The sequence below is a fragment of the Adiantum capillus-veneris genome, chromosome 24 (assembly GCF_014529385.1).
Source record: "Adiantum capillus-veneris isolate H3 chromosome 24, ASM1452938v2, whole genome shotgun sequence".
In the NCBI taxonomy this organism is placed as follows: domain Eukaryota; kingdom Viridiplantae; phylum Streptophyta; class Polypodiopsida; order Polypodiales; family Pteridaceae; genus Adiantum; species Adiantum capillus-veneris.
Window position 1 is genome coordinate 55,421,872 of NC_140954.1, and position 24,469 is coordinate 55,446,340.

General features: G+C 45.2%; 1 protein-coding gene across 1 annotated transcript in view; it reads right to left on the reverse strand.

The window, feature by feature from the left end:
- Nucleotides 1-24,173, reverse strand: part of UBP14 (ubiquitin-specific protease 14) — a 43,161-nt gene extending 18,988 nt beyond the window's left edge. Inside the window, exons 1-4 of the mRNA XM_086498203.1 lie at nucleotides 24,111-24,173; nucleotides 6,457-6,628; nucleotides 6,223-6,335; nucleotides 5,764-6,100 (exon numbers count right to left, since the gene is read on the reverse strand). Of these exons, the coding sequence (XP_086354329.1) occupies nucleotides 5,764-6,100; nucleotides 6,223-6,335; nucleotides 6,457-6,628; nucleotides 24,111-24,173 (685 nt within the window). The remainder of the gene's footprint in view (nucleotides 1-5,763; nucleotides 6,101-6,222; nucleotides 6,336-6,456; nucleotides 6,629-24,110) is intronic.
- Between the last annotated feature and the right edge of the window lie 296 nt (nucleotides 24,174-24,469).

Below are 24,469 nucleotides of genomic sequence, written 5' to 3' on the forward strand. Positions count from 1 at the left end.
TAATCTTTGTCCAACCTTAGTGCTCTCTTGCCCTCAGGCCTGGACTCCCTCTGGACAGTTCCACACTAGCTATGCAATGCAGGACAGTTAGATTTCCCGAGGGGTGTTTCCAAAAAGTGAAAGTAAATAAATAATAAGAAAGAAATCAACAAAAAGGATAGATAGTAGTCACACGCTAGTGACAGTATACGCAACAAGATGTGCTCGTCATGCAAGTTGATATTGAAAAGGCTTTTGACACTGTGCACTGGGATTTCATTGCTGCCACAATGAGAAGCCTAGGGTTTGGTCCTAAGTTGGCCAATGTGGTTCATTTCTTGTATGACTGTATTCTTCGGGAATTCTGGAAGGGGAACTGACAGAATCGTGGCCGCTTGGTTGTTCGGTTAGGCAAGGCTGCCCTATTAGTGCTTTGCTGTATGCAATTGCTTCTCATCCTTTGTTGATGCATCTTGATCACTTGACCTCTGCGCAGCGTCTTCATGGTTTGCAGTTACCTTCGGGTCATACTTTTATTGGGCAGGTGTATGCTGATGACTCCCTATTTATGCCCCGTAATCAGCAAAACGATGTTCAAGAAATTATGAATGCTTTGGAATTGTTTGCGCTTGCGGCTGGTCTTAAAGTCAATTTCCGTAAATCAAAGCTTCTGCCGCTTCGTTCTTGTGATTGGCATGCTCTGCTGTGGCCAGGAGAGATTGTTCTTCCAAATGTAATCACTAGGCATTTGGGTTATCCAATTGGATGGAATGTTACTCACAAGCAGAAAGTGGATTGGGTTATGGATCGCTGGAATGTTAAATTGCATTACTGGAAGCTTTCTACCTGGCCGCTACATGTTCGCTTGCGAATTGTTCAGAGTATCCTCATGGCATATGTTCAGTTCTTTTTGCCATTGTTGCATTGGCCCAGGCATTGTCTTGACTCTCTCATGTCGGCCATTTTGTCTCATTTGTGGCGAACGAGTGCTCACAAAAAAGGTTTGCGCTTGAACACCAAAGCGCTTTGGGGGTTTGAATATTTTGGACCTGCGTAGGCATGTCATTGCTAGGAAGGCTATGCTTTTGCCTACACTTGTGCATCAATCTCAGCCTTGGACTCTTATGTTTGCACACTTGAGTCAGCATGTGGTTACATCCTCATTTGGTCATCACTGGCAATCATCCATGTGGGAGGCAGTATTTGGTAAGATGGATGGTCATATTCCTGGATGCCCGCTATCTTCCACCTTGCTTTCTGCATGGAAACAGGTTACGATTCATCTCTCATGGAATGCTCGGAGGGAAGGAAACTCGCTTCGTGCGGAGAGCCTTCATTGGAGTCGGGTTTTTTCTCTTACTTTGGTCGATCGCTCGCCTCACCAGGCGTATTTTCTCTCCTGTCGTGGCATTCGAATGGTTGAGGATGTAGTGGATGCAGCTGGTGTTACTTTCGAGTTTCCATTTGCCGCTCGCCGTTTTGGATTGGGCATGCACTATCGCCAGTTTTGGAGAGAATTACAACAAATGTTGGCTGGTTTTTTGCCTGTTTCCCCTTTGGCTGATGGTGATCGAATGTCTAACTGGAAGCTTGGGGAAATGTCATTTCAAGATATCTCTGCTGGCCGGGCATATGCTCTTGTCCATGGATTGCTGATCATTGCAACGCTATTTGGCACATGCATAAATCCGATATTTGGTGGCGTAGGATTATATCTGCAATTTGGGAAAGCCGTTTGCCGTTGAAAGAGCGGTTGTTTCTTTGGCGGTGTTTACTTGGTGTGCTCCCAGTGGTGGGTACCTTTCTTCGGAAGCGCCGTATCCGCCCATCATCATGTGTCCATTGCTTATTTGCCGAGGAGAATGTTTGTCACCTCTTGTGGGAATGCAGTGTCACTCGAGAACTCCTTCGTCGGGTATCTGCGTGTATGCGGTTATGTTTTCCCTCGACGATCTTCCATAAGCGGTTTTGGGTTTTTGGTATCTTCTCGCCGACGTTGAAGTGCTTTGCAGCCTTCTTCATGTGGGTCAGGTTTTGGGCATATTGGAGCTTGTGGCGACAGCGTAATGGCTATATGTTCCATAGCATTCACACGGATCCTCTACCTTTCTTCAAGATTTCCCTTCGGCAGTCTCTGCGGTTTGCCTTGGAAGTTGGTGATATCACGGCAGAGATACATCAGCTTTCTTATGAATGCTTTTAGATATTTTGTACAGTTGAACACTGTTGTGTTCCTTTCCTTGTACATCTTTTGGGTGGGTTTTCCTCTCTTTGAGGTTTCCCACAGATAGTTAAATCAAATTGATTTACAAAAAAAAAGTGTGTGTGCGTGCGTGCGTGCACTCGCGTGCGTGTGTGCGTGTGTGTGTTCCTTATTGAATCTGCTTCCTCGGCTCGGATCTTCTCTTGCAGGGGTAGATCTCCAGCTGCTACGCGTCTCCAATCAGATGGTTCTTCTAAACTTTTGTCAGATGCTCAGTATGTTCATGAAGCCCTTGAGCAGCAGTTCTCTTCCAATAGATCTCAATGGGGCAAACCAACACCCAGTTGTAAATCAAGAGAAGCTTCCAGCCATAGCAGCCCCCTTGAGAAAGCTTTTACAATCAGCAGTTATTATCGTAAACTCCCAAGTCCCATCAGTTAATGATGTGGCACAGTGGATAAAATCCCTTCAGGGTGGATGCTTTGTTGTTGCTTTGAGGGGTTTTAATGAGGTACACCTCATGGATACAATGTACAAGCAGAATCTCGCATCACATGCGAGATTCTATCCATAGGATAAAAAAGTCTGATGGTACTTGGATTTCTTCCATATCAAATTTAGCTCACGAAATTGTCGCACTTTTCTTCACTTTTCATGGAGCTTTCTTCTCCTTCATCGTCAGACTTGGCAGCTCGATCCCTTCCTACTTAGATATGGTTCAGCCTATTATGGATCATCAGCAAGCTGCTGAATTCAAAGAATCTTTTACTAAGGAGGAATTATCGGATGCTTTGAAATCAATGGCAAAAGGGAAATCGCCTGGTTGGGACGGCCTCACAGTTGAATTTTATCTACACTTATGGGAACAATTAAAAGGCATATTGCTTTCAATGATTAATCATGTATGGCGTAATCAAAGTTTTCCTTCCTCTTGGAAGCATGGTTTGATTAACCTGCTACCAAAAAGATCCCTGGCTGAAAAGTTTGATGATTGGCGGCCAAATACTATCATGCCGGTGATTTATAAGTTGGTTTCCAAAATCGTTGTCCATCGCATTAAGGATATATTACATCACGGTTTACACCCTAAGAAATATGGTTTTATTCCAAGAAGGCAAATTCATGATAATATAGCAAATGTTTTATTTGCCATTGAATATGCAAAGTACACTCATCAGGATGTACTTATGTTGCAAGTTGATATTGCTAAAGCCTTTGATACGATTCGATGGGACTTCATTTCTCAAGTCATGTATAAACTGGGTTTTGGTCCAAAAATGACAAATATTGTTTATTTGTTTTATATGAATGCATCTGCTCAATGCCTTTTGGCTGGTGAGGTTCCTTTGCCATGGACTTTGGGACGCTCTGTCCGCCAAGGTTGCCCTTTGAGTGCATTGTTTTATGCTGTTGCAACTCATCCGTTGTTTGTTGTATCTAGATAACCTTCTTCATGAAGGGACATTGCGTGGGTTGAAAATACCAAGCAACGATTCCTTCTTAGCTCAGGCATATGCTGATGATTCCTTTTTTATGCCTAAGAATAATCCTGAGGTTCCCCGTCAGTTGATGGACACTTTGTCTTTATTTGGGAAAGCATCCGGACTCCATGTTAATTTTGCTAAATCTAAATGGTTTCCTTTGAAGATATGCGAATCGCATTCTACGCTTTGGTCGGGTCAAATTGTTATGCCTACTGAAATTGTCAGACATTTGGGTTACCCGATAGGTTGGCACCTGTCTGTGAAACAACAGCTTCAATGGGCAATGGACAAGCTTAGAGCCAAATTGCATTATTGGAAACTCTCTACATGGCCTCTTCATGTTAGATTGAGGATAGTTCAATCTTTTGTTATGGCTTACATTCAGTTCTATCTTCCACTTGCATCGTGGACAAAAGTGGCTATTTCTAAATTCATGTCGCAGGCTATTGAACTATCATGGAAAACTCATCCAAAGCGTAAAGCTTTGCATCTGCTTAAAGCAGCTTTGGTATGTACATCAAAAATGCATGGAGGTTTGAATATCCTCAATATTCATTATCATGTACTCGCAAGAAAAACCACTTTATTACTTACGTTTTTTGAACAATCCCAACCATGGGCGCAGATTTTGGCTTCTATGTGCACTTCTATGAAACCGCATGCAAATGGAAATTGGATTACACACCAGAGGAAGGTGGTTACAGGCAAATTTGAAGGTTCAATTTTTGGTTTCACGCATTCAACCATGTTGATACATGCCTGGTTCTTTCACAAGCCCATTGGTCTGCAAGATCACCTCATTTTGGTAACTCTCTTTCCCAAGAAAGTATACATTGGTCTGCTGTTTTTTCACAGCCTTTGGCATTTTCATAACCCATAAAGGCTTAAAATTTGATGAAAATGGGAGTCAGATGCATACAAGATGTGATGATGACACAGATCATGTTTCGTCATTCACTGTTGCATGCCAAACTCTTTCTCTTGGTATGCATCATCAAGATATTTGGCACAAGATACACAACTTGCTGATCCCATTTCCATCTTTGAATATTTCTAATAGGCTTGGAGATTGGCAATTGCGCAATACCTCTCCTGGATGTCATTTATTTTCCTTGGCAAAAATGACATCCAAAAAAGTATATCGTGCTATTTTACCTTCTCCTTGGATACATGTTCATGGAAATGTGGTTTGGAGAGTTAATAAATCTCGAAAATGGTGGAAATCCACGCTTCAAAAGCTTTGGAAGAATAAGCCACGTTTGTTTTTATGGAGATGCCTTGTTGGAATTTTGCCTATAGGCAAAATTATATCTGAGAGAGGTATCACGTCATCTCGTTGCTTGAGATGTTCTTCTCTTATCAAAACAATTCCACACCTTTTGTGGCACTATGTGGAAACCAAAGACTTCTTGATAAAGCTTTCACATCAGCTACGAGCTAGGTTTCCATCGACAATATTTGACAAATTTTGTTGGATATTTGGACGCCTTTCGACATCCATTGCAGAATACTCTACGTTTATGCATTGGGTGAGATTCTGGGCATTTTGGTCGAGTTTAGATGAGCAGGAATGTGGCATTCACTAATGCGGAACGCTTTGACATCTATGTCTTCTTTCGCCGCTCATTGCAACAGTCTATATATGACTCTTGCAAACTACATGATTTGGACGCATCTCATCTGGAGCTTTTTGGACAATGTTTTTAGACACTCGGGTTTTGCTTTTCTCTGAAGCTTTACCCTTGTGTAGCAAATCAAGTTGTAGTGTCATGAGATTTTTGGTGGGTTTTCCTCGCATCGGGGTTTCCCATTTGTAAAGCAATAACAAATGATTTACACACAAAAGAAACGTGTGCGCGCGCGTGTGTGTGTGTGTGTGTGTGTGTGTGTGTGTGTGTGTGTGTGTGTGTGTGTGTGCGCGCGTGTTTCACCAATGAGATGAAAACCTATCAGACACTAAGCCTACTGGCTTCGCAGACCGAAACGGGTAAAGAGCTACACTTTTGAAAAAACACAAACTGCAAACAGTGAAAAATGTAATTGACCTATTTGATCTACAAGGATAACTTTTTGGTGAAATTAACAGCATCTACTCACCAGCAGCTTCTAAATCACCAGTGATTGTACCAAGCTTAACAGCAAGAGGATATTTTGTTTCCTGGTAATGCTCTACTGCATGATTATTGCCACCAGTCCCATCCCAACTGCGTCTTCCACATAATATCATGCCATCTGTCAAATTCAACCATAGGTTGTCTACTTTATCACACTTTGCACACTTCCATCCGGAGGGTGGCACCTGCACCCCATTTTCGAGTTGTTGAAGGTTGCAAGCAAAAGCACTGACTCGCTTCTTCTCAGCAGTCCAAGCTGCAACTTGCTCTTTTCGCTCAGCTCCAACAGCAGCTAAAACACCATCCACTGCAAGCCTGACCTACCAATTACATACATCTCAGAGATAAAATGCCAAGAGATCACTAGAATTCAATCAGGTATGACAGAGACCCAGAAAAAGGCAAGTCAATGCCATGCATTCAAAAAAATGAAAACAGCCACCTTTTCTGGCAGCTGCACATTCGGATATGGAAGTTCTAAAAAATCTGGTAGTATGACAATGCTGTATGTTGTATCATATTCTTGCTCTTTAGCATTAAATCCTCCCTCCATACCTGAACTTTATCAAAATTCAGGACACAAATGAGACTCTTACCAACAAGCAGTCTAAAATTCAAAAAACTGTAATAAGAGACATGTCATGGATGTGATACAAGGAAAAGGTAGAAAAACAACCTATAGCAAGAAGCGTAGGCTTTTTGTGAGGTCGATCTTCATTATCTGGTTTGGGATGGTCCTTTATGTTCAAATACACCGAGTTGCCTGTTTTCTCATACTGCCAGGTGGCATACTCTTTACCAAAAGCAAGAAACGAGCAGAGATCAACATAGAGCCCTCCTTCCGATTTCTGAAACAAGAGAACATTTGCCTAGTGTCAGAGAAAATGCCCCCAGATCCATAACATTCGGTTTGAGCAATTTATTATAAGCATCTCACAGACAAGATGGTGTATTGATTATGACACATGAAAAGAATTCCATCGAACCCTCAAGTGAACTCTCAAAAAAGGAAAAAAAGAGAGTACTTTAAGTTTTAACATCCTCAGGAGGCCAAAACAGTCTTTGGAGCAATCAGATGCATCGACTAAACTACATTGTTCTTCCAGGTTGCCTCAAGGGCACAAAAGTCAAAACTCAAAAGCTAGGCCACTATCTGGAAATCGTCCAAACTGCCTAGCACAACCTGACAGCCACTAATACCTATAGAGAATCAAATCACGGAGACCTTCAACAACAAAACTGGAACTTCAAAAGACACAATGACCTACACAAGAGAGGTGAAGTTCCATATAAAGAATATTGGCTATAACCGGCCTGTACAACGTAGAGGGCGGTACTATTTCAATTACCTGTTAACTTTACACAGAGCACTGAGTAGGGAAGAGAACACAATTGCGTCCAGCAACTAGAATGTCACTGCGCACACGAGACCGACACACTGTAGGCCCCAAAGACTGGCGCCCCTTTCGGTATTTCTTTATTCAAATTAAGGTAGACGATCCGACCACTTTGCACAAGCTTTCACAAAGCTGTCCAAACCTGGCGAGGGCTGAAAACGCAGGTTTTCGACCTAATTTTGGCAACATAACGGCGCAAAAACCCCTGTAGGTCAAAAGCACCTGTCTAGGACGGATTCCCTCGCTATCTGGAAGCTTTCTGGTGAGCTGTCACAGAAATTCAGCGGGCTGTAATTCCCTGTTTTTCACTGCCGGGTGCCCAAAAGCCTGTACACGCATCCGAAGGCTCTCACGAGCCTCCCCCAGTGTTCCCTTGCAGTTTAGGTGCGAAACCCTAAACCTGCAGAAAAACACAACAGGCTGTAATTCGATGTTTCGGATCATTTTTAGCGGAGCGAACACGCCCACGCGTGTCCCAAGGGCTCCCGCACGCAATGGGACAGTTCCCCTGTGAATTGGACGAGTTTTCAAACGAGAAAACTCTCCGAACTCGCAATTTCTCGCGATGGAACTGTGCGTACCTGTGGAGGATTAGCAATTAGCTAATCCGGTTCCTGTTCAAAAGGCTCTTGCCTTGGCAAACGCGCATAAACCCCCAGAACTGTACATGTTCAACTGAGTAGCCCAACTAGTGGGGCATTACCATATGTGCCAAAGGGGAGAGAGAGATGCACGAGAGCAAATCATCGAGATACATGAGACAGAGGAGAAGGCAAGCTTTCCATTAAAGCTGTAGACCTGCACCCACTACTCTCACACACACTGTAGGTCACTTATGAGTCAAATCAGCCTCCTCTCTCAAATTGGGCGCCCCCTCTTGCTGATGGAAGTGGAAAACTGCACCAGGAGCCGCCATGTGTCCAGTTTGCCCCTTTTGAGTTAATTCTCTAGTTCCCACGGACTAATAAAGTTGTAAGTGACTTTCCGAGTGGCCCATATTTCATTTGGCGCACACAGGCTTCCATACTCATCAGAATTCAATGCTAACTGGCCCGACCAGTCCCAGACTGACCGACCCAGACTCCCGCTGTGAGAAACCTATTCGGCCGCAGCCGTTTCACACTGGCCATGCAATGTCCACTTGCACCTTTTCAAGGGTTCCACGGAAAACAAGTAAAAATAAAAATAAATAAAAATATCTAGTACTTATTTACAAAAGGCAACACGAAAAATACACCTCCTGGTGACACACCCCACCCTTGAAATACTGCAAGCGACCTCGCTTGCATGCCAATAATACATGCAATATCTCTTGATATCACATATATTCTATGATGGGAATCCAAGATATACATGCTTCCAGAAATGTAGCATTGGACGATTAAACAATCCCACCAACCTGGCTACGACACATATATCAAGCATAGAAGCCTTTTAGTGTACTCTAAAGCACAAACTTCTCTAGCTAAATTCTGTATGGAAAGAGTAGATACAATTGCTTAACTACTCTCTTGAGCATCATGAATCATGCTCTTGCCTTGCTCCAAAAAGGCTACATCAAGTCACTGTGGGTTCCATCTGAAAGGCTTCAAGATACAATTGCAATAGCTGAGGTGAATCAACCAATTCAGACTCTTCCATCCATTTGGCATCCAACGATGGATAGTTCTTGAACTTCACCAAATAGCGTCTTGCAACCTTTCCTCTAACCTTTCTTTCTTTATGTGCCAATATCTATTCAGGAACAAGGATTTCATCCAATTCTTCCACTTCGAGTTGTTCCTCATCAAGCATATTCTCTGGCACGTTACCAACAAAGGGTCTTAGAAGGCTGACATGAAAAGCATTATGTATTTTCCAGCCTTCTGGTAGCTTTAACCTGTAAGCTACATCGCTGATCTTTTCTGAAATCTGAAAAGGACCATAATATCGCATACTGAGCTTAGGAAACAAGCGTTCCTTGCCTTTCCTTTTCCTTAACCTGGCCTTTTCAAAGCGCAAAAGCACCCAATCACCAAGTGAAAATACAAGTTCACGACGGTGACGATCAGCAGCTTTCTTTTGCTTAGCCTGAGTCTTCTCAAGAGCAATCTTTATCTTCCTGTATGTTTCATCCATATCTTGCACATACTTGTCTGCCTCAAAAATCTTGTCCTTAGTCTGCAAAATGGGCGGGACCTTCTTTCCTCCTTCCACTATCTCAAATGGTGCCTTACCTGTTGACGTATGCACAGTGTTATTGTAAGCATATTCAACCAATGGAAGGTGGTGTTGCCTTATGCTCTAACACATAACATTTGAGCAGGTCCAGGACAATAGAATTTGCCTCTTCTGACTGCCTATCAGTTTGCGGATGAAACGAAGAAGAGAACTTTAGCGTAGTGCCCATGTTCTCAAACAATGCCTTCCAGAAAAGACTCGTCATACGTAGATCCCTGTCACTGACAATTGACTGAGGCATCCCGTGATATTTAAAGATATTGCTCATAAATATCTTGACCATGTGTTCTGGCTTTATTTTCTTCCTCACAGGAATGAAATGGGCCTGCTTACTGAACCTACAAATGATAGCCCAAATCCCATCATTGCCTGTTTGCGTCCTTGGAAGATCAAAGATAAAGTCCATTGCTATGCTTTCCCATGGCCTATCTGGGATCGGCAATGGCTACAACAATCCAGGTTGCTTTTGTCTGTCAAATTTGACTTTTTGGCATACTAAGCATGATCTTACAAATGTGTCAACATCTTAACGCAAAGCTGGCCAATAGAAGAATGCCTCAACCCCTTTCACTGTCGCATCAATTCCACGATGCCCAGCATAAGGTGGAGCATGACTTTCCATCAAAATCTTGGGCCGTAACTGTTTGGTAACGCATAACTTTCCATGCATCATGAGAAAGTCATTCTTAAGCATATAGCGCTCATGATGTTGCCCATCAACAAGCTGATCATAGATCCTTGCAAAATCTGAATCTTCAGCATATTGTGTCTTCATTTCGTCTAGTTCACAATGATACGGAATTGACACTGCTGAAATTTGGGGCTTTCGTGACAACGCATCAGCCACCACATTCTTTTTCCCTTGCACATGCACAATCTGAAAATGGAACATTGACAAGATGTTTGCCCATCGCATGTGCTTCTCGGACAACTTCGTCTGTGTGAGAAAATATCGCAAGGTTTGATGATCTGTTTGGACAACAAAATCAGTCCCTAGCAGATAGTGTTTCCAACTAGTGAGAGCATGAATTACTGCCAGCAATTCTTTCTCATAGACTTGCAAGTTCCTTTCAGTCTTCAAAAGAATTATGCTCTCATATGCGACTACTCGGCCATTCTGCATTAGAACTGCACCAAGACTATGGCCACACGCATCACACTGAACCACAAAAGGTTTTGAAAGATCTGGCAAAATGATTACCGGATCTAAAGTTAGCTTCTCTTTCAAGTGTTTGAACGCTAAAATTTCCTTGGCTGTCCACTTGAAAGTAACTCCTTTTCCTTGTAGTGCATGGAGTGGAGAAGCAATCTCAGCAAAATTTCGGATGAACCTCCTGTAGTAGGAACATAAGCCTAGAAAGCTTCGAATGTCATGTACGGACTTCAAGTCTGGCCATGATCTAATTGCTTCCACTTTAGCGGGATCCATGCGTACCCCATCCTTTGAAACAATGCGCCCAAGGAAGTGAATCTCTTGCAAAAGAATTCACTCTTCTTCGCATTAATGAGTAGCCTGTTCTTACGTAACTCATTGAAAACTGCAGTCAAGTGATCCCTATGCTCCTCTTCAGACTTCGAATAGACAATCATGTCATCAAAGAAGGTACCCTATGTGGTCTAAAAATTCTGTCCCTCATTCTATTAAACGTGGCCGGAGCATTTGTGAGACCAAATGGCATAACAAGAAACTCATAGAGACCAAATGTTGTCCTGAACGCAGTCTTATGGACATCTTCTGGCCTAATGCGTATCTAATGGTAGCCACTCTTTAGGTCTATCCTTGTAAACAATGACGCTCCCTCAAGCCGATCAAGAAAGTCATCTATCCTCGGTATGGGGAACCTGTTCTTGATGGTATTCTTATTCAAGGCGCGATAGTCAATGCACATGCGCCATGAACCATCCTTCTTCTGCACTAACAGTACAGGCGAACAAAAAGGGGATGAACTGGGCTGATACAGCCCCTTCTCTAAAAGCTCGTTGACCTGACTCATAATCTCTTTTTGCTGGGCTGCACTAACCCTGTATGGTGGTCTATTCGGTGGACTAGAACCTGGCACAAGATCTATGGTATGATCCTCGGGTCTCTCAGGAGGTAACTCCCCTGGAAAAGAGTCCGAAAAACAATCACTGAAACCACTCAAAAAAGTTGACCTGTCTTTATCTAAGGTAGACAAATTAGATACAACTTGAGGTACTTCTTTTGCAAAGATCAAGTAAGCAGAAAGATGATTCTTTATTACAGATGAAATAGCAGAAGCAGAAACAACTGGAACAGACTCGCCTTTAAGCTTTACATCAAGGACATGAGTCTTTCCTCTATGTACAAGGGTAATCTTTTTGTTGTAAGTATCCACCATAGCATGCAACCTGTAACACCATGGGATACCCAGTAACACATCACAACCCTCAAGTGGCATAATATGAAATTCTTCCGCATCCACATAGCTCTGAATGTGCAGACGAAGCTTCCCCAAAATGGGAGTAACGGGCTCTGAATGACCTGGGCATGCCAAACCTGCTTCCCCTGTCATACCCATCTCCTCTGCACGAATGCCCAACTTTGATGCCAATTCTGGTGATATGAAATTGGTGCGGGCTCCTAGATCAAAGAAAACCAGCACTATTTGGTCTCTAACTTTGCCCCAAGCTCTGCACAGCTCTGTGGCATCTGTGTTTGGCTGGTCTCCAACCAAACCTGGAACAAGTCCTGCACTTGGCTTTGTCTTCTTCCCTTTATGGTCTGACTTGTCATCCTTATCCTGTGACTTCTTCTGTGGGCATTCATTTGCAAAATGTCCTTCCTGTTCACAAATGTAGCATTTCTTGGCCTCCCTAAGAGCTTTCCCTTCTTCAAAAGTTTTGCCAGAAAAATGTCTCTTTTGTCCTTGTCCTCGTCCCGAAGAAGACTTAGACTACTTCTTAGACGTATCACCTTCTTCAGCGGAGGGCTTCTTTGTGGGAGGCTCAGAAGGCTTTGCTGCAACATTGCCCTTGGCTGAACACTGTTTGCCCTGGGACGCTTTCTTGTGGCTATTAAATCCATCGGAATCTCCCTTTGACAGATTGCTGGCCACTCTTGCATTCTCTATCAACTGAAACATATTCATGACAGTACTCTTGGTGCAATATTCCCTGATTTTCTTGGGCAATCCGCAACAGTACTTCTCAATTTGTTCTAACAATGGCACAAACCTGTAAGAGGTGACTGGCAACAGTGCGGCCCAAAACTGTTTATTGTACTCTTCCAAATTCGCACACTGTTTAGCATTCAACTCGTGCCATTCTATCATCACATCCACTTCAAAAGTGTTTGTCAACCATGCACGCGCAAAAAGCTGTTTGAATTGGACCCACATTGTTGGGGCTTGACCCTGGTTCAACAATGCGGTCCACCATTGAAGCGCATTCCCTTTCAAGAAAGTGGCAGCCTTGCGTATCTTTGAAGATTCCATGAAGTTTCCTCCAGCATAAGCTGCATCGAACTGCTGTATGAAGGTCAAAGCCTTCAATTGATTCTCAGTTCCTCTAAAGGTTTCAAACTTCACTCCTTGCCCACCTTCCTTGTAATCCTTAAGCTGACTCAAAGGAGCCACATTATCATAAACAGGTGCCTGTAACAATGGTGCTCCATGATTGTTCGTTCCAGCACTCGCATCAACTGTTTTACCTGTGGTATCTGCATTTGGTACGTATGGCTGCGAAAAACCAGCCATACCAAATTGTGTTCCAGGCACTCGAAACTGGCCATAGGCACCCTGAAAACCTGGTTGGACTCCCATGTTCGCGTACATAGGGTTACCCATGCCTGTTTGCATTGTCCCGAACACATTCCCTGGCATATAACCTGTGGAAGGTCCAGCCATAGCTTGAAACACTCAACCACCTCCAAAATAACCAGGATAAGTATTAGGTAATGGAAGGGTCTGATGCATAGCGTGTTCATTACTCCCTTGACCATTCACAAACGGTTCTTGTCCAGCTAAAGCAAGCTGCTTTGGATCATTGGACACCGCTAGTTGCTCAACCACATGGGCTTTCCCTCGAGCATCATGAGTCCTCTGCGCATTGGAAATTTCCTTTTCCTGCAACGGCTCAGTCATGCCCTATGTAGGAGGCTGAAAACCCTGTGTCGGAGCTTGTAAGAACTCCTGCATCCTTGGGTTGTTAGCCAACTGCTGAAACATGTCCATGCAGCAACGCAGTTGAGTTCACAGTTGAGTTCTAAACAACCTGTCCTCTTCGTGAAGAGTTGAACGAACTTTCTCCGTGCCATGTGAGGAAGATCCCTCTTCAGGTACTTGGTCTCTCTTCTCTCCCATAACGACAAGCTCTGTGTTGCTTTGACCCACAACAATCCACGCTGCACTTTTTGAAGAAAAAGTGACTATCCTGTCGATGGAACCATATAACCGGCCTGTACAACGTAGAGGGCGGTACTATTTCAATTACCTGTTAACTTTACACAGAGCACTGAGTAGGGAAGAGAACACAATTGCATCCAGCGACTAGAATATCACTGCGCACACGAGACCGACACACTGTAGGCCCCAAAGACTAGCGCCCCTTTCGGTATTTCTTTATTCAAATTAAGGTAGACGATCCGACCACTTCGCACAAGATTTCACAAAGCTGTCCAAACCTGGCGAGGGCTGAAAACGCAGGTTTTTGACCTAATTTTGGCAACATAACGGCGCAAAAACCCCTGTAGGTCAAAAGCACCTGTCTAGGACGGATTCCCTCGCTGTCTGGGCTTTCTGGTGAGCTGTCACAGAAATTCAGCGGGCTGTAATTCCCTGTTTTTCACTGCCGGGTGCCCAAAAGCCTGTACACGCATCCCAAGGCTCTCACGAGCCTCCCCCGGTGTTCCCTTGCAGTTTAGGTGCGAAACCCTAAACCTGCAGAAAAACACAGCAGGCTGTAATTCGATGTTTCGGATCGTTTTTAGCGGAGCGAACACGCCCACGCGTGTCCCAAGGGCTCCCGCACGCAATGGGACAGTTCCCCTGTGAATTGGACGAGTTTTCACGCGAGAAAACTCTCCGAACTCGCAATTTCTCGCGATGGAACTGTGCGTACCTGTGGGGGATTTGCAATTAGCTAATCCAGTTCCTGTTCAAAAGGCTCTTGCCTTGGCAAACGCGCATAAACCCCCAGAACTGTACATGTTCAATTGAGTAGCCCAACTAGTGGGGCATTACCATATGTGCCAAAGGGGAGAGAGAGATGCACGAGAGCAAATCATCGCGCTACATGAGACAGAGGAGAAGGCAAGCTTTCCATTAAAGCTGTAGACCTGCACCCACTACTCACACACACTGTAGGTCACTTATGAGTCAAATCAGCCTCCTCTCTCAAATTGGGCGCCCCCTCTTGCTAATGGAAGTGAAAAACTGCACCAGGAGCCGCCATGTGTCCAGTTTGCCCCTTTTGAGTTAATTGTCTAGTTCCCACTGACTTATAAAGTTGTGACTTTCCAAGAGGGCCAAATTTCATTTGGCGCACACAGGCTTCCATACTCATCAGAATTCAGTGCTAACTGGCTCGACCAGTCCCAGACTGACCGACCCAGACTCCCGCTGTGAGAAACCTATTCGGCCGTAGCCGTTTCACACTGGCCATGCAATGTCCACTTGCACCTTTTCAAGGGTTCCACGAAAAACAAGTAAAAATAAAAATAAATAAAAATATCTAGTACTTATTTACGGAAGGCAACAGGAAAAATACACCTCCTGGTGACATTGGCCCCTAAACCATGCGCCGCTTGCAGCATTTCAATACAAAAGCACTCGTGCTGCTTACGAGAGCTCCCACACAGCATACAAGATGTCCCACATGTCAGTGTGCAGAGGTAGAGCAACATGACCACGGGAATGTGAGAGAGAGAGAGAAATGAAATGAAATGAAATGTTATATTAATGTCTTCAGAAGGCCAGAATGACCTATGAGACCAGAAAGTTGCAATGTGGTGGATCTGATATAAAGTCAGAGTAACAAAAATGACAAAATAAAATGCTATGGAATCCGAAAACGAAACAGCTAGGTGTCATCTAAGCAACTAGGTGGGATAGCTAAATCACAGGTCACAAAAGATCCAACATCGGTCGCTGGCCGATCTCATCAATCTCCTACATGGTCAATAGCCTGATCGGGCGTCGTGCATGTCGGGCCAGAGTGATCCGAATCCTCTGATGCAGCCTCCATCGATGCTGTGTAGACCTCCGCAGTCGTGGGCGTCTAGATCTCCCTAGCTCGGTTGCTCGGTCGCTCAGTGTGCCTCTGGTGTAAGGCGGCGAGCTCTCCTGTGGTTATAGCTCCTCCAGGTGTCTAGTGTCTGCTCTAAAGAAGTCTGTGATCCGTCTCTGAGACCGGCTGTCCTCTCCCCTCATCAGGCTCTCTCTGTGTCTGCGCAGCTCAAGCAAAAACAGACCCAAGCATCTCTGATCCTCGCACCGCATGACTCTGGAGAGTGGTCCGAAGCTCTCTCTGAGCAAGCAGTGGAAGCGGCCGCGTATCTCGTAGTAGACGGGGCAGTGGCATGTGTAGTGCAACTCTGTCTCGGGCTCCAAGTCACACAGAAGGCGTGTCCTAGCCTCTGCTGGTACTCTGATGTATCTCCCAGTCTCGATCCGCAGCTGGTGTGAAGATGTGCATATCTGGCCAATAGCACATCGTATCCCATGAGACAAGTGGGACCTGGGTGTCCATGTATCTGGGTCTCGTCACAAAACCGTCCTCCGTAAGTTGGAGAAGATGCTCTCTGTAGAAAGCCATCTTCGTGCCCAGCTCATGCGCTGGCTATATCCATGTCCTCCTGGTGTCTAGCTGAGTCAGGTCCTGGCGGATGAGCCTGGTGATCTCGGACTGTGTGAGTCAGAGAGGGTGCATCCAGTGAGTACTGGAAGGGGGGTAGTCTGTCTATGTTGAACCCATGCGCCTGAAACCATGATGTCATCTCCCCATACCAGCATGTTGTATCTCCCTGCATGGCTAACTGTCGAGAGGACTCAAGTGCAAGGTGGACATATCTGTTTCTGGGAAGTTCCCACATGCGGTGTATGAAGGAGACGGATCTGGTGAGCGCCTCAACCACTAGTGAGGGGACAGCTAGCTCTGCTCGGATAATGGCACATGGTATTGAGGCCTTGGCTATAATGAGCCGTGAGATCATAGAGACTAGTGGCTTCTCCATGTCCCCCCATCATCAGTGCGACCTGTCCTCCCATGATGGTCCAATGTAGGTCCCCAAATCTCAGCTCCATAGAGCAATGCAGAAGCCATCAGGGTGTCAAAGAGCCAGAGCTTCGTCTGAGGCTCCTGAAACTGAACATGTGAACACATCCTCTCCAATCTACCCAATGCTGCATGGGCTTTGGTCAATCTAGTCTCTTCTGCTCTTCTCAATGAAAATGCTGGTCCACTAAAAACCACTCCAAGGTAGGTGTAAGCATCTGTATACTCCACTGTCTCCTGGCTGTATGTGAATGCGGGCGCTGACCTCTTGATCCACTGTGGGGCGGTATTAAATAACATGACCTTGGTTTTACCAAGGTTGACAGACAAACCACTTTCATGGGCAAAACCTATGCAAAGCATCCAAGTGACGTTGCATCCCCTCCGGAGGGTCGGAGATCAACACAATATAATCAGCATATAACAATAGTGAAATCCATGTTCCTGCCAGTTGTGCACCTCTATCACCATCTCTCTCAATGTAGTCAGAAACCTCATCCACATACATACCAAACAGAGTAGGAGAGAGAGAGCAACCCTGCTTCACCCCAATAGTGGAATGAACCACTGTAGATAGGCCCTTTGAGGTGCGTACATGTCCCCCTACTGAACTGTATAGTGCCATGAACCCCCAAATGAGCTTTGTGGGTACCCCCTATAGTAACAGGGGACGTCCTTTTTCGGGCTTCCCGTCCCCACTTGCCGTCTCGCCCTCTTTTTTACACTATAAATCCATTGGAGCCTCGTTCCCCATCCCCCGTTCCCCGTCCCGGAATGCGTCCCTTGTGACTATGGTACTACCCCCATCTGCTGTAATCTGCGCATCAATCTAGCTCTTGGTACTGTGTCAAATGCTTTGCGGAAGTCCACAAAGCTGCAATAGATCCGTCTCCCATGTGATCTGCCCTCCTCAATGATGGCTCTGAGTGTCAAGATATGGTCAAGAGTAGAAAAACCTCGCATGTATCCTGCCTGCCCGGCCGCGCGTATCCCCTCCCTCTCTGCCCATCTACTCAACTGCTGCTCAAGAATGGATGCGTACAACCGTGCCAATGTGTGTCCGATCATGAAAGTGCGATAATTCCCAAGCTCCATAGGGTCTCCTGACTTGAAGATAGGTACAATAGTAGATAGGCTCCACGTATCAGGCAAGCCCTCACACATGGCACGGTTAAACATAACTGCTAGGAGCTCTGCTAGTAGATCTCAGGCATGCATGAAGTGCTCAGCCACTAAGCCATCATGATCATATGCTCTCCCAGTCCTCATCCTGTCAATGGCCTTCCTCACCATCTCAGTAGTGAAAAAGGCACGTGTGGGGGCATGGATCGGGGGGGTCGGGAAGGGGCGGCTGTCCAAGAACTGTGTATAGGGATGACGTGTATTGGCCCCAGGCCTCTGTAGAGGTAATGGCAGGGGGGGGGGGGGGGGGGGGGGGGGAGTGCTCATGAAAGAGCCGCCATGCCTCACGTGAGTCCTGACTCAAGAATAGCTGGTATAGATCCTCCTCTAGGCGAGCCAAAAATGCCCTCTTGTTTCGCCGCACTAGGCATCGGAAGTCAATCTGTGACTTTCTGTGAGTGATGGCCCCCAAAAGCACCTCCCTCTGAAGTCTAGCTCTGGTCTCACGGCATTCCTCATCATACCAACTGTTCTGGGGCATGCTCCCAAAACGGCGTCTCTGCTCAGGCTGTGTGTGTGGGTATGCCTCTGCTGCTGCATTATGTAACGTCTGTGTTAGTATAGTAGTAAGCTCCTCCAAAGGTCACCCTGGCTCTTCTGTACACAAGCATCTGTAGATCCCATCTATGTATACAGAGTCCGTCTCCCGCGTGAAGGTGTAGCGAGTAGGAGCTGCTGCCTGTGGCGTGTGTGCTACACTAAACTCGAAAGAGATGGTCAGCGACACAAGAGCATGGTCCACTGCCACACCAACAGGTCTGGGTCTTGGATACTAGAGATGAGACTCGGCTGTGCCATGACATAATCCAGTGTGCTAGCTCCATGTTTGTGTGGAAAGCATGTAAAACCCTCTGCATCGGGAAATCTCTGTAGGCCATTCAAGATGACCAATCCACGTGCAACCCCCATGTCTATCAAGTGCCGTCCATACTCAGTATGCTCCCCATCTTGTGATAGTCTGGATAGGCCCATCTCTGCAACATCCAGCTCTCTCAGCATCTCCTCTGAAGTATCATAAAAAACTGTCTGATGATGGGCAATCCTAGCATTGAAATCCCCTAGAATGATGATCCACCATCTCTAGAAAACTCCCAGATGTCATCATCCAAAATAGAAAAGGGGGACTGTCCTCTAGGTGGTGCATACACTGACGTACTCGCGGAAAGTAGCAAATAGCAATGTAAAGATATATGTTTATCTCTGCTCTAAATCTCACCCACATATACCTAGCTTGCTCATCCTTGCGAGCTATATGTATCAATGGCTGCAACTCCTCCCTAAATAACACTGTCACTCCACTTGAGCCCCACCCTCTGTGCTCTAATCGTGTCTCCTGTCTACATGCGGTCTCTCATCTGTATCCACTAATATGAGGCATAGATTGCCCAGGGGCCTGATGTGTCTCAGAGTAGAAGATGATATCTCTCCCACTAAAACTTTCCTCAAAAGCACCCACATCTAGACGCATAGATCCATTAGAATTCAAGGTAGCAACTTTGAGTGTGGTCCCATAGGTCTCACACCGTCATGTGGAGCGTGGCTCCAATATCACCACTCTTCCATCTCGGTAAAAAGCAATCTTACCTTTTTCCCTTGCCGCTCTAATCTCTGGCAATACCTCCTGCATATGAGCTATTTGTGAGAGGGTAAGGTCATCCCCGAGGAAGATGCCCATTTTCTTAAGAGTTGGTCTCTCCTTGAAAAAGTCCTTCGCTTCCATGGAGGGAAAATGAAGGATGAGTGCCCTTTCTTTCGAGGTTTCCCCCTTGCTCCCATTTTTCTTGTTGCCCACTCTCCAAGCTCTTGAGTGCATCGGCTCATGAACCCCCCATCAAAGCCATGAGTTCTTTTACCTCTTCGTCCACATTATCTTTGTCTTTAAGACCGCAAATCCTCACATGTAGAGAGCGCACACGCCTTCTTTGCTCCTCTTCAAGTGTCAGGTCAATGATGGTAGGTGTGGATGTAGTTGTTTCCTTGCTTTTCCCTTTCTTGGCAACCTCAATCCATTTCTCAGCCTCATCTGCTTTCTGTTGAGTCTTTGTAATAACGTCCACCCAAGAGGTCGTCATTTCGTTGTGTTGTTCTTCCCCCTCTTTGATGGCTCGCACTTGCTCGTGTTTAGCTCTTCTATTACTGAAGGTTGCAATTCTCCCTCTTCAAGTGTATTTCGTGCTCGTGCCTCTTCGAGCTCCCTCTTGAGTGACGCAGTCTCTTCGTCTTTGGCCGTCACACGATCTCCCATTGTAGCTATCTTGCTTTCTTGGGCCACCATGCGTTCGTCGAGCATTTTTAGCCAACGTATAGTGGAGAGGAAATGTCCTTATGGAGACTCAAAGATGTTACGATAGAACTGATACAGAGGGATTGAGTTGTTTCCCATCTAAAGTTGTAAATACTGTTTTCAGTATGGGTTTTGATTTAGGTTCTAGTCATCATTCCAAAATGCTTTTATCTTGTTCATACTGAAGCCAACCGTCTGAATTTCGGAGGAATAGTTTTTGCGGCCTGAGCTACACTTGCAGGTTCATAGATACCAAGTAGATTAGTCAAAAACCCATGACCTTCTCTCATCTATTGCTACTTTTTCCATTTTAGCTTCCAAAGAACACATATATTCCAAAACGAGGTGCCCAAGGAAAGACTGCTTTTGGCGACAAAGAATCTTCGGTGGTTGCTCTACTTTGGGTTGAAAACTCTAGCATGATCAGGGGTTAATGTGCTTGAGACTAGGTGATTGGCGTTGGACGCCGCATGTGAGTTGTTTGAGAGGAGCTCTTGGCATAGGACCACCAACCATAGGAGTCCCTCTTGTATTGGCTTGGCTGATCACACCTGGTTGGGCACTGGCCAAGTATAGATATAGCTCACGCAATGCTACACACCCTTGTGGCCAGACGGCCTCCTCAAACCCTTGAACTTTGCATACACAACGTGCTCTGCGCATTTATTTGTGCATGCCCTATTTGCAACGGTAAAATGGATGTTATTTTGTCTTGTGGTGAGTACCATAAATCTAGATATAGGATTCATTTAGGAATATATAGAAAGTGTTTGGACCATATATAAAATGTACAGTATCATTGGTGCCAAACTGATTAAACAAAGCAATTTTCTCCATTAGTCACAGAATGATTAAGGATACACAAGCATATCCATCTATCAAAATATATAAACTTGATGAGAAACTTCTAACGAGATGGTTCATCCTCATGGGGTCACTTCAATGGCCAGGAAAAGCTGGAAATAAGCAACTCCATTAAATTGGTTCAACATAAAAGTTGGACTTCATTGATGTATTCTATTTACTAATTTTTTAAGCCTTTAGCAACCTCTTTTTAGCTTGGAAGGGCTTGCATGGTGAAAAGCGAGATAGCATTTTTATTGTGCCCAATAAGTTGCGGTTGATCTTGTTTATTGTTTCGGTCATTTCTTCTTTGCACTTTTGAACTGCATCCTCTAAAGGGTCAAGCTTATCGTTTTGTTTCCTCATACTTGGTCGCCGCAAAAAACACTTTGGCTTAGCAATAACCAGGCAGCAAGTGAGCATCCACAACCCGATGTGGGTATATTCACAACCTCAACCCACTGCGGGCATTAGCAATAGAGCAAAATAAAATGAAGGGCATTGCGTCCATTGTCTAGCACTGAACCTGTCAAGCCTTCCAGGATTGGGAAAGCTCACGGCTAAACATTCAACCCCGCAGGGCGCAACGCATATACTCCTACCAGAGACGAGTTGCAGCCCCAGCGGGGTCTGCTCCTCATTCTGCACCTGAATGGAAACAAATACACGCGGCCCCAACTGGGTCAGCACGCGGCTCCGATAAGCCCCCTCTATGAGACTGGCCCGCGACCTGCACACGAACACCCTGTAAAGCAGAGGGCACGACCCTGCTGGCTGCTATCCGAAAACCTGCACCTTGCTGCCCCACAGGCCCTGCGCGCTGCTCTCCACTACAGGTCGTCACCTCCACAAGGTGCAACTCATCTCCAATCAGCAGCAGCAGGTCGTCACCTCAGCAGTAGCAGGTCGTCCCCTCCACAGGCCTGCTCGAGCTAAGACAGAGGGAGTTGGCGCTCAGCAGCCCGCTATTTTCCTCCTCTCCTTACTCACGGGCGTCTCGATCTCCCTAGCTCTAATGCTCAGTCAATGAGAGTACCGCGGATGTGAGTATGACCTTCGCTTTGCAATGGTGGTTGCTCCTCTATCTGTCCATTGTCTAGTGTGAAGAAATCCGTAACTAGTCTCTGGGGTTGTCTCTCTCCAGATCACCTCAATAAAATGTCTTTGTGTATGTGTAGCTCAAGTAGATACAGTCCAAGGCATCTCTAGTCCTGAAAACTCATGACTCTGGAGAAGGGTCGGAAGCCGTCTTTGAATAGCCATCTTTGAATAGACAGTGGAAGCAACCCCGTTTCTCGTAGTACAATGTGCACTAACATATATAATGCATCTCCGTCTCTGGCTTTATAGCAGCATATCCTACTGGCAGCTGATATCTGTCACAAATTGTTGACGTGTCAAGCCACTGAAGAACAGAGCCAACCTACAAATACCGGCCAAAGGGCCTAGGCCCTAAACCCTAGAAGCAGCAGAAGGAGTTCTCACCAACTTGCAGATCCTCGCGGAGTGGGCCAAATTTTAAAGAGGTTCCAACCAACTTATGGGACTCCGTCCGATGGGGGCATAAGTCACTAGAAGTAAAGCAGTATCACACACAAAAAAATTCCTTGCGTAAAAATTGATGACATGGCACCCAGTAGGAACGTCACACAATTTGCGTTGAATTGGTACCAATAAATCCATAAGTTCATAAATTCATTCTGTGCGCACAAAAAATCATTTTCATATTATTTGTAGCCATAGCTAAAATATTACATCCCTCTTGCTTCTAAACAGTTGTCCTCAACTGTAAGGCTTCATGATACTTATGCACGATGTCTGATAAATCTTTCAATTCTTGTTCTGTCATCCACTGAGCATCTTTTTTTTTTCCGAGAAAAAGATCCTTCTATTAGTTAATGAAAACTGCCCCTAGGGCTACAACCACCTCTGCAAGAGACTTTGCAAGAGAGAGCTACAACAATCATGATGGGGAGACTCTCCCAATGAAAAAACAGCATATGTACAATGAGGCTAAATCAAGAGATGGGAGGAGGAAAGAGCCACACAGGTGGACGGTAGTGCCAGCTGAGCACACCCTGGACCATAGTGAAGAAAGGCCCAGGACGCCAGAGTCGAAGGAAAGCCTCTCTACGCTACCACATGCGGAAGGAGCTGTCCTGGAGTCGCTCGAACTGTCCTCTGAGAGTATGGATCGGCTCTAGCCAAAGATCCCGAACTGTCTCTGTTGGTGGTACAGGGCGAGCCCATCCACTGAGCATCTAGAGGGGAGTAATTCTTAAACTTTACTAAGTACTTACGATGAGTTCTTCCAGACTTTAGTTGGTGCTCCTGATGGTGTATGATCTGTTCTAGAAGTAGTAGTTCTGTAACGGGTGCTACAGGAGGCTTGCCAACGAAAAGTCTTAGAAAGCTCATGTGAAAAGTAATATGGATTTTCCAATTCTCTGGAAGATCCAATCTAAATGCTACGTCATTTATCTGTTCTGTAATCTTAAATGGGGCATAATATTTGTTGGAAAGTTTTTCAACTTTCTTGTCCTGATTGGCTCGTTTCTTAAGTCGCGCTTTATCAAACTTAAGAAGAACAATTGTCTTTCGGTTAGCTTGAGATCACGCCGAGATTTATCTACTGCTTTCTTATGCTTTTCTTGAGATCTAAGGATAGCACGAATAAGCGGTATTTAATCTCGAACAAATTCATTGTAGGTGGAGCCTGGATCAAACAAGATCAACACTCTTTGCCCTTTCAAACTGCCCCAACCTTTGAGTAGCTGCCTTTTTCCTTTCTCCTTCCTGGTGTTGGCTTGTACATCAAGTACTTAATTTGATGCAGGAGGAGGGGAATCTTTCTTAAGCTGTGGGCAATCTAGTTTCTTGTGGCCTTTCTCGCCACAATAGAAACATTTTCCCTCTTCCAGTAAGCCTTCAATTGAGAGGGGGTGAGGAATTTACTTTTCTTTGTTCCCTCTGGCTTCTTTTTTGGGCCTTTGGGTTGATCTGAAGGCCGCTTTCAAGTGGGGGTTTCTGCCTCAATAGTGAGAGTCTTCTGCTTTTTGTAAAAGGTACTAAACTCCTATTTACAAGGAGTTCCTTTCGAATGCAAGTTACCAACTATCAAGGCAGATTGTATCATAATTTGAAGAGTGTTTCGGGGCTAGAGTTTCATACTCTTTTCTGAAGTCCTGGGTGGAGTCCCGCTTCAAACTTCCGTATATTCTCTGCATCAAACATTTTCATAAAGGGAGTAACCTTAAGGAGGGGCCCAAAATTTGTCGATGTAGTCGAACACAACTTCATGCTCTCTTTGGGAGAGCCAATCCCATTCTTTCTTCACATCATTGGCAAAGTCGGGAGGAAAGAACTGAGCATAAAACTCCTTTTTGAACTCCTCCCAGTCTTTGGGTTTCCGTTTCTCAAGAATTGTGGTAAGCCACCAATTGCTAGCTATATCTTTCGGATACATGCTAACATGGCGTAGTTTTGAGCCCGCGGAGAAATTACCTTCTACAAAGGCCACCTCAAATTGT